Source organism: Cryptomeria japonica, chromosome 11, assembly GCF_030272615.1.
Source record: "Cryptomeria japonica chromosome 11, Sugi_1.0, whole genome shotgun sequence".
Taxonomy (NCBI): domain Eukaryota; kingdom Viridiplantae; phylum Streptophyta; class Pinopsida; order Cupressales; family Cupressaceae; genus Cryptomeria; species Cryptomeria japonica.
Window position 1 is genome coordinate 725794314 of NC_081415.1, and position 9604 is coordinate 725803917.

Here is a 9604-nt window from a genome sequence, read left to right on the forward strand (position 1 = left end):
AAAGACAAAGAGAATACATAACAAATTTGGAACCTATTTTTTATAATCACAACCTCTTGGATGATTAGAACAACCCATGAATTCTAACCCTTCTTTTTCTCCCATAAGATTATTTTAACCACATAAAATTATGAATTATAACCCTCCTTTTTCTTCCATAAGATTATTATAAGATTATTTTAACCACATAAAATTATGAATACTCTTCTTTAATCTTTAAGACTTTTATCATGTTGACTTTTGAGAGTATGATTACATTCTACCACCTTTATATCAGCTTAATATATTGGATTTTCATTGAAAATAATAAAAAAAATATCCACTATTCATCTTTAAAAAAAATCTTATAATACAAATTTCTTCTGCTAGACTGTGAACAACAAGTAGAGTTACTTATTCTCCAGAAAGCAATCTTTCTTTCTTGGATTGACCAGTTCGATACACTTAATATTGGCAACTTCATACGGTTTCAATTATTTTATAAACCAACTTGTTTCTTTTTAATATGATCAAGCTCTGGCTGGTCGCCAGCCGACTTAGACCACGTCATCTTCGCCTGGTTGTCCGTTTGACAAAGAACACACTTAAAAATCTGCAATAATTTTTTAAACATGATCGATTGCAGGCAATATTATAGTTTAGTTTTTAAATACTGCAATAATTTGGACTCTGTATACTGTATTTACAGAAAACTGGAGCCAAACAACGTACCGGGCTGGTTACTTTCACACAAAATTGTAATGTAATATACAATGTTAATCCTGAGCGGCAGATTTGACTGAGTAATATTTAGAATATACTCAGTTCAATCAGGGATATATGCAATTGCTGAGTAATCGACGCGTGGGTCTTTGTGAATCAATAAAGAACTGCATACTAAAGAGAAACCGCGTGGTTGTCTGGATATAAATAGAAAGCCCGATTCGAATTTATAATGTATACAATCTGTAGAACGAGAGAGAAGAAAGAGATGGCAAGATTGTGGGTTCTGGCCGTTGCTTTTCTCGCAATTGTATTTTTGTGTGAAGGGGGTGAGCTGAGGTATAATTTCTATAGCAAAAGTTGTCCATCTGCAGAGGAAACAGTTCAGAAGGTGGTGAAGAAATACATAGATAAAAATCGCACCCTTGCTGCTCCACTCTTACGAATGCATTTCCATGATTGTTTTGTCCGAGTCAGTATAATACGTTACTTCACCCATTTGTCCATATCTTGATTTTTTCCGTTTTAAGTAATTGATTTGTACACTGTGGAAGTTCCAAAAACTAATGGGTAGGATATAAATGTGTTGTAATTTGATTAGGGTTGCGATGCGTCAGTGCTGCTGAATTCCACAGCGAACAACACAGCAGAGAAAGCAGCGATTCCAAACCTGAGCCTGCGCGGATTTGAAGTATATGATGATGTGAAAGCACAAATTGAGGCCAAATGTCCGGGCATCGTTTCCTGTGCTGACATTATTGCCCTGGTTGCACGAGACGCTGTTGTTGCTCGGGTAATATGTAGCACATTACACAACTATTTTTGTTGATATATATTATATCTATGCATTGCTAACTTATAGAGTATTAAGTGGGTGTTTAAATTTGTATAGAGTGGAGGTCCATCTTGGCTTGTGAAAACAGGGCGTAGGGATGGAGTGATATCTCTACGGAGTGAGGCCTTGACCAACATTCCCTCACCATTTGCAAACTTCTCTCAACTCAAGATCTCTTTCGAAAGCAGAGGACTAGATGTTAAAGACCTTGTTGTTCTCTCTGGTGAGTAACATGTCAAATATTTCAAGTATTGAATTACACTAGCTAATCATAAATTCATAAATCAAGATTGTAATGTTTTGATTATTGTTAATGTGAATAGGTGCACATACAATTGGAATCAGTTTTTGTCCTCCATTTAGCAATAGATTGTACAACTTCACAGGAAAAGGAGACATGGATCCTTCCCTAGACCCCTCGTATGCTCAATTTTTGAAGACCAAATGTACCAGTCTATTGGACAGAACAACTACTGTAGCAATGGATCCCAATAGCTCCCTCACTTTTGATAGCCATTACTTTACTAATCTTAAGGAAAAGAAGGGCCTCTTCCAATCTGATGTCGCACTACTAACAAATTCCATTGCCAAAACATTTGTTGATGAGCAGGTGGACACAGAGAGTTTCTTTGAAAACTTCAAGAATTCCATGCAACGGATGTCTGAAGTCCAAGTGCTCACTGGAATGGAAGGCCAAATCAGACGTCAGTGTGCCTTTGTTAATTAAGATCATATGAATTGTAATAGCTTCTCTGTTAGTTTTTCTTGGGGCAATGTTATTAGTGAAAAATAAAAATAGCCATTAACCAATAAAATTAAGATATTTTAGATAATGCTTATAATCAATGTAATGTTAAGTAGTAGCAATGCTAATTACAAGGGTGGCTTGTTGCATGCTTTTGCACATTAAACCTTTAATTTTAGAAGCATTTGAGTAACTTAGTAAGTATGTATTTTGACTATATTATTCATTCATGATGTTATAGTAATTATAGTAAAATTTTAAGAGAAAATTATATTTTTATTGTTTTGATTTTGAAAGTGTCTACTAAATGTTCACAAATACACATAGTTCTATAAAAATTCATTTTTAATCACTATTAAGCAAAATAAGCTCATATGTTGAACTTTCAAAGTTTAAATTTGGTTAATCATTTATACAAATAAATGCATACAATCCTATTTTAATCATAAAGTAACTCTAAACTAACCCTAATCCAATTGGCGTAGTGAAGAAATTATAAAAGAAAAGCAAGAGTGAAATGGAGCCTAGTAATTCTTGCACTCTAAATGTCACTTAATGAGCAATAAATTTTAGTTTTAACCACTCGTTTGATTGACCTACTATCATATCTTATGTTTGAGTTATAAGTACAACACCCACAATCATTGTGCAAGATGTATGCTTCACATTTAGGATTCCATTAAAAATGCTAGATTGACCAAGTAAAAGAATTTTCCATCAACAAATTCCCAATGATATGAAATACTTTTGAATCCATCAAATGCTCATAAATTTAATGCAAAGAGTCCAAAATAAAGTGGCTCATGACTATAAATCTATTAGGAAAGATGTATCAACCTTTCTCCTAATATTTTTTATTAATGTTTATTGATGATATGGCATTTCCTGTACATTGCATTACTTTTACCTTTTACCGCATAGTGCTCTAGTTGTGTCATATAAATATCCTCTTCCAAATCACCATGAAGGAAAGAAGCTTTCACATCGATTTTCTCAACATCTAAATCATAAGCAAAAACAATAGAAAGTAAAAATCTAATGGACATGACATTTTTGCAATAGGAGAAAATATCTCACCTTAATCAACAACCTCAAGCAAATAGTAGCCTTTCACAACCAAATTTGCTTTATACTTCTTGATAGCTCCATCCAAACCAATCTTTTTTCTTGAACACCCATTTGCAACCAACATGTTTACATCCTTTAGGCAATGGTACAAGATCTCATATATCATCCTTTTTCAAACCTGTCATTTCTTCTTCCATAACAATATTCTAAGATTCTACATCATTCATACCTAATGCCTCTTTTGTAGATCTAAGTTCATCCACATTAGCATTCAAAACAAAAATACATCTACAATCATACCTTTAAGGTGATTGTCTATGTCTTAAAGACTTTTGAACAAGATGGGTTGGAGGTTCTTCCTCCTCTTCTAAAGATTCAAAGCTACATGAGCTCTCCTTAACTTCTTGCCTATACAGGGGTCTCGATTCAACTCTTTTAGGCGTAGAGGGAAATTGAATCACATATTCTTGTCTAGTTTGTTTTGGCTGCAATGTAACAGAAGGAGGCTTCATTTCTCCAAAAATAACAGTTCTACTATGTATTACCTTTTGTGCAATAGGGTCCCAAAGCTTGTAGCCTTTCAAACCATAATTGTATCTGATGAAGATGCATTTCATACTTTTGTTCTCCAAATTTGTTTGCTTCTCCTTTGGCTCATGCACATATGCCTCAAAACCAAAAACTCTAAGATGTCTGAATGAAGGTTTATGACCTTCCCAAGACTCCATAGACATTTTGTCAACAAGAGTTGATTTTGGAATGCATCTCATATTTTAAGAAGTTGGCACTTATTAGTATATTTAATCCTCTATGGCCATCTCTTACAATATTGCACTCTTGGATCTCTTAACGCTAGAACCCGCTGGTGTTAGGTACAATGATAATTTATCCTTGTGCTCATGGTTTTTTTATGATTTTCTTTGACACTACAAATGATAGGGATGTTATTTTATTGTTGGATTTTTAGAAATAGGGTTCACATGTCCTATCTCTTTTCCCTTGGACACCCTCCTTCAATTCTCTTATGGATCCTATCGAGTTTTCACCTACTTAGGCCAACCTCTCCCACCTCCTTTTTCATTTCTGGTGCACTACTACATGTGAATCTATTGGTAACAAGCTGGGACACTTTATCAAGGTTGGCCCTAATACCAATTTTTCTCCCACACCCCTTTGCAAATATTTTGGTGGATTTAGACCTGTCCAAACCACTCTTTGTTGAAATTGTTTTTATGCTTGGAGAGTTGCATAGAGACAAACTGTGGATTTTGAAGGGATCTTGTTTAGGTGTAGGCATTGCTTTGGAATTTATAGCTTTGCCTCTTCTTGTTCTTGTAGTTCTTGGCTTCATTCCTCCCCTACCTTATGGAAAGGTGTTGAATTATGCCATCTCATAGTCTTCCAAATGGAATTAGAATTTTCTTCAATCTCCCCTACGAACTCAACACCCCCCTCTCCAATGATAGTTCCTGTTTTGGTGGCTTGTGTACATTGGGCTTTGATGGCCTCTGCCCAAGTGTCCCCTATCTCATCAATTGATGTTGCCCTTATTTTGGTGGCTCCCACTCTTGGCTATGTGTGGGTTCATGTTGTGGGTATTCTTCTAGTTCCTTAGAGTGCTCTTTCGATTACTAGCCTCATTCCTTCCATGGTCCTCAATTCCCTCTCTCCAAACTACTAGGTCCCCCTTCTAGGCTCAACAACTTGCCTTTCCAATTTATCTATTCCTTCTAAGGGTTTTGCAAACAATGTTCCCCTTGCTTCTCTGGAGAAGGATGTTTCACCTTGGACAATTATTTGGCAAAAGAAAAAGGGTCATTCCCTTTCAACACAGAATTCTCAAATTATTTCATTGGGCCCAATTCTTAGTTCTAACATTGATTTTCATTAGTTTGTGTTTCGGGTCTATTTTAGCTTTGTGGTGTTGTACTTAATTTACCCAAGGGTAGCTGTATTTTTTGGTCCCACAACTATTTGTTGTTCTCATGTATATATTTTGTTCTATAACAGGTTGGGCCCCTTCCCCACTTACATTATTCTAAATTCACACGAACCTTTGTAGAACTGAATTCACATACTTACTTTGGCCTAGCCATATCTTTTTGTTCACTCTATCTCTTCTAGTTTCCATCCCAAGAATATTTTTTGTTGCACCAAGATCTTTCATTTCAAATTTAGTAGCAAGCTGGGACTTTAGTTTTGAAACCATACCTTTCTCTTTAAAGATGAATAACATATCATCAACATAATGCAATGTACAGGTAATGATCACCATTAGATTTATAATAAACACAATGATTTGATTTATAATGCCCAAATCCCAAACTCAACACATGTGAATCAATTTTTTGGTACAACATCCTAGGACTCTTCTTGAGGCCATACCACATATGAATAAAATTTCTGGTAGAGGTGAAAGTTTCAAGGTCAATTTTGATGGCTTTAGAGGCTTTGAAATGACTTAAAAGTATCCATAACTAATGTAGTGGTTTATAGATTTGTTAGAGCATGTCCCAAGCTTCTTGGTGCTTCAAACGATTTGTCAATTGGACACCCAGTTCAAAAGTTATGGCCTCCAAAAGTTGGGTCTCCTAAAATAGGAAATAAAAAAATGCATCAGATAGGTACATATGAATTGTAAAAGGGAGGTACATATGTTGGTATGTATTACGACACATCATAGGGCATCTACGATTGGGAGATAAGATGGGTGCCACTTTATTAGGTGGTTTTTGTTGGCATTATACACTCAGATTAGAAGGGTGGATGTTGCCATTGATGACAAAAAGGTTCCACAGGATCAACTGGCCATAGACTTCACCTACCGGCACTGGTAGATACAACAAGGCTTATTCACTCCGGCATCCAGTTTACACCGACATAAGATTATACCGGCATTCCAGGCCGACTTGACAATAAATATTGTTTATGCGAAATAAATTGTAATGTAAAATATAATTGTATGGTTGACATGTTGTATTGTAAAGACTCATATATTTATGAGCTCTTGTAGGTCATTTAAAAATAAGTAAGCGATAATATGAGATAAGATAGAGATATATATAAGATATGATAGCGAATAATTGTATATGCATTTTGATGTGTTCATTTTGGAGCGAATAAGAAGCAGAGCGGAGCGAAGGCTATTCTGTATAAGCATAATCATTTGACAACATACCGACTAGGGTTTTTGGTAGAGGAAAAACCGGTATCAGATAGAGCACAACAAAAAACTCATCCAACATTTTGATGCAAGTTGTAAGAGTTCATTTTTATGTTTACATTAGTATGATGTTGTAGTCAGTGAGACTCCACTTTTGTTGCTAAGCAGTGAGCTCTAGGCAGTTGGCCTTCCTGCATGTGCAGGCCCCTTATGTACTAGTAATATTTATTTATATGACCAGTGAGTAAATATTGTGGGAAACAAATCCCACTGAGGTTTTTCCCTTACCGGGTTTCCTCGCCAAAATATTTGTGTTATGGTGTGCATTGATGCTGATTCCTTTATTTCTCTTACTGCATTATTATTTTCTTATCAAAATATTAATCTTAGTTACAAAATTGTAAATAAGTTTAAATCTTTCATTTACCATCTAGACACTGATTCACCCCCCCCCCCCCCCTCTCAGTGTCTTTGGGATTAATCAATTATCTAACAATTGGTATCAGAGCCCGATCCTCTATTTGTAGAAGCCTAACAACTTGAGGAAGATTCTGAAACCGGCACCCATGGAAAATTTGAGACAACAGTTGGAAGTGGCTCTTGAAGATTTTGATGCAGAAAAATTAAAGAATATCAAACTGGAAGAAGAACTCAGATCTACTCAAGGATTCATCAAAGCACTTCAAGAAAACTTGATCATGGCAAAAAATAAGAGAAAAGAATTATGTGAGCAACTGCAAAAACAAGATGATGAAGAAAAAGAAACTCTTAGAGATATTGCAGAGAAGTTGAGACAAGAGAACAGTAACATGAAGAATGAGATGCAAGATTTAGCCATGAGACTATCTAAGGATATTGAAGATAGAAAGAAGAATCAGGAAGATTTTGCTAAACAACTTAATAAAAGATCAGATGAATCTATAAGGCTTAATCATGAAAATGATATGCTTAAAACAAAAGTTGATTTAGATTGCAACATGACAAAGAGGAACTTATGAGACAAGTTAGCACTCTGGAAAGTGAGTTGGTCACTGCAAATGAACACAAAGACAAATTCAAAAAGAGCTCAGCCAAGCTTGATGATATGCTGAAAAATCAAAGACTCGATGGAGATACAATTGGACTTGGATTTGAACATGGAGAAAGTTCTAGAACTGCAAATAATCATGATCACAGCAAACCTGTAAGACAACCCAATGCTTACAAATTCAATGGCAAATGTTTTAATTGCAACAAATTTGGTCATAGAGCAAATCAATGCAGATATAGGAATAATCAGAATACAAACTCATTTACCGGTCAACGTTTCAAATGCAATAAATATGGTCATAAGTCAAGTAATTGAAGAATGAATGTAAAATGCCATGCTTGTGGTAGATTTGGACATCTATCTAATCAATGCAGAACTCAAACCGGGCAAGGTTATGGAAAAGCTATTCAAAGAAACAATGTAACTTGTTATGCATGCAACAAAATTGGGCATATTGCAAGATTTTGCAAAAGCAAGAATGTACCGGCAAACAACAGAGGATCTAATGACAAAGGAAAGGAAAAGGTGAATGAAACCAAGCAAGAATTCTCTAAACAATGGGTCAAGAAGACAAATCAAAGAAATGATGAATCTGGCTCTGCACCAACAGAACAAAGCAATCCTGCACCAGTAGGAAATTATTCATCTAACTAAGGAATAATCCTTAGGGGTAAGGAAACTAATTGAAGATCATGCATTTTGCCCCTCAGATGATGGTAAAAAAGTCATAATCCTTCTTTACCGACACATGTTGAGTTACAATGGAAATTCACTAAACCGGCGAAGCATTTAATGCGGTTGTTAGTTAACTTTTTGGCTATAAAGCATTGAAATTTATCATTTCGACTCACCAAGAATTCAAGTATTCGAAGAGAACAAAAGTAGAGCACCGACATTCAAGAAGGGAAGCAACAAAGATTTTCTAGGGCATCCAAGGTTTTCACTTTCATTCGAGAAAAAAAAGGTATTTATTTTGCGTCATGGCTTCTTCATCTTCCGTTCCTGAATTCATAGCAAGCCCTACTATTATGGAGAATATCAAATGTCATAGGCTAGTCTTTTAGATAATTCCTAAGATAGCTAAGGTGGACGACTCTGTTGGAGCATTTTCAAAAATTATGAAGGGAGTCGCATTCGCAAAAGACCCTAGGGCATACATTCACTGTAATATTGAAGATTTAGGGTCTAAGGAGATGAAGAACATGTTTATGAAAGTCATCACAAACAACCAAGGTGTAATCAAACTTGAACATAAGATTTTGGAATATTTAGGGTTCGTAGACATCTTTTATATGCCTGAATTCGAAGATGAAATTATCCGATATGTTCTAAGTAGAGTTCACAGTAAATTCTTATGGCTTGACTCCATCTTCAAAATCACCAGGGAAGCCATTAAAGCTGTTACAGGTTTACCCTCTACCGGCACAAGGCCTGAGAAGAAGAAGAAAATTCCAAACAAAGATGTTATGGATCTAACCGACGCTACATTTGATAACAAATCACTCAAGGTAAGTGACATAAATGATGACAATGTTAAATATGCTATCATGGTTATTGGTTACAACGTTCCACATACAAATAGGTTGAATTCTATTTCCAGCCTATGCATTCATAGTGCTTGTGAAATGGTAAAGAATAATACAAAAATTGATCTTTGTGAATTGTTAAAAGATGAATTGATAGATAACTTGGACAAAATAAAGGGTGATAAAAATTTAATTGTATGTTTGATGCTATAATTCTTGAAGGAGATTCTTGGCATAGGCCATAGAGACTTTTCCTATGGTATTTCTATTGGAAAACAAATTAAGGAGCTGATTTCCCGCATGGGTTCAGAAAGAAACAAGTAGGTATGGGGATACTTAAAAAATTTTCAAGAAAGATTGAAGCAAAGGGAAATAATCCCTCAGAGTATTATTGATAAGTATGACAAATTGATATGCTTTGTTATAAAGAGAGATGAAACATGGATGGAGGCTATCACACCTAGAACTGTTTGGGTAACAGAAATGGGATATGAAGTGGACACCAACATTCTAGAAACTTGTGCCAAGAGACTTC

General features: G+C 35.3%; 1 protein-coding gene across 1 annotated transcript; it reads left to right on the forward strand.

The window, feature by feature from the left end:
- The first annotated feature begins 970 nt into the window (after nucleotides 1-970).
- On the forward strand, nucleotides 971-2328 carry LOC131061398 (peroxidase 39-like). Its single transcript, XM_057995040.2, has 4 exons — nucleotides 971-1174; nucleotides 1304-1495; nucleotides 1595-1760; nucleotides 1861-2328. Exons 1-4 carry the CDS (start codon nucleotides 971-973, stop codon nucleotides 2262-2264), a joined length of 966 nt encoding a protein of 321 aa, XP_057851023.1. The 3' UTR covers nucleotides 2265-2328.
- Nucleotides 2329-9604: the final 7276 nt, after the last annotated feature.

Coding starts and splice junctions, on each gene's coding strand:
- LOC131061398 (XM_057995040.2), top strand. CDS start 971: ATGGCAAGATTGTGGGTTCTGGCCGTTGCTTTTCTCGCAATTGTATTT. Junction 1,175..1,303: donor TCCATGATTGTTTTGTCCGA/GTCAGTATAATA, acceptor TAATTTGATTAG/GGTTGCGATGCGTCAGTGCT. Junction 1,496..1,594: donor GAGACGCTGTTGTTGCTCGG/GTAATATGTAGC, acceptor AAATTTGTATAG/AGTGGAGGTCCATCTTGGCT.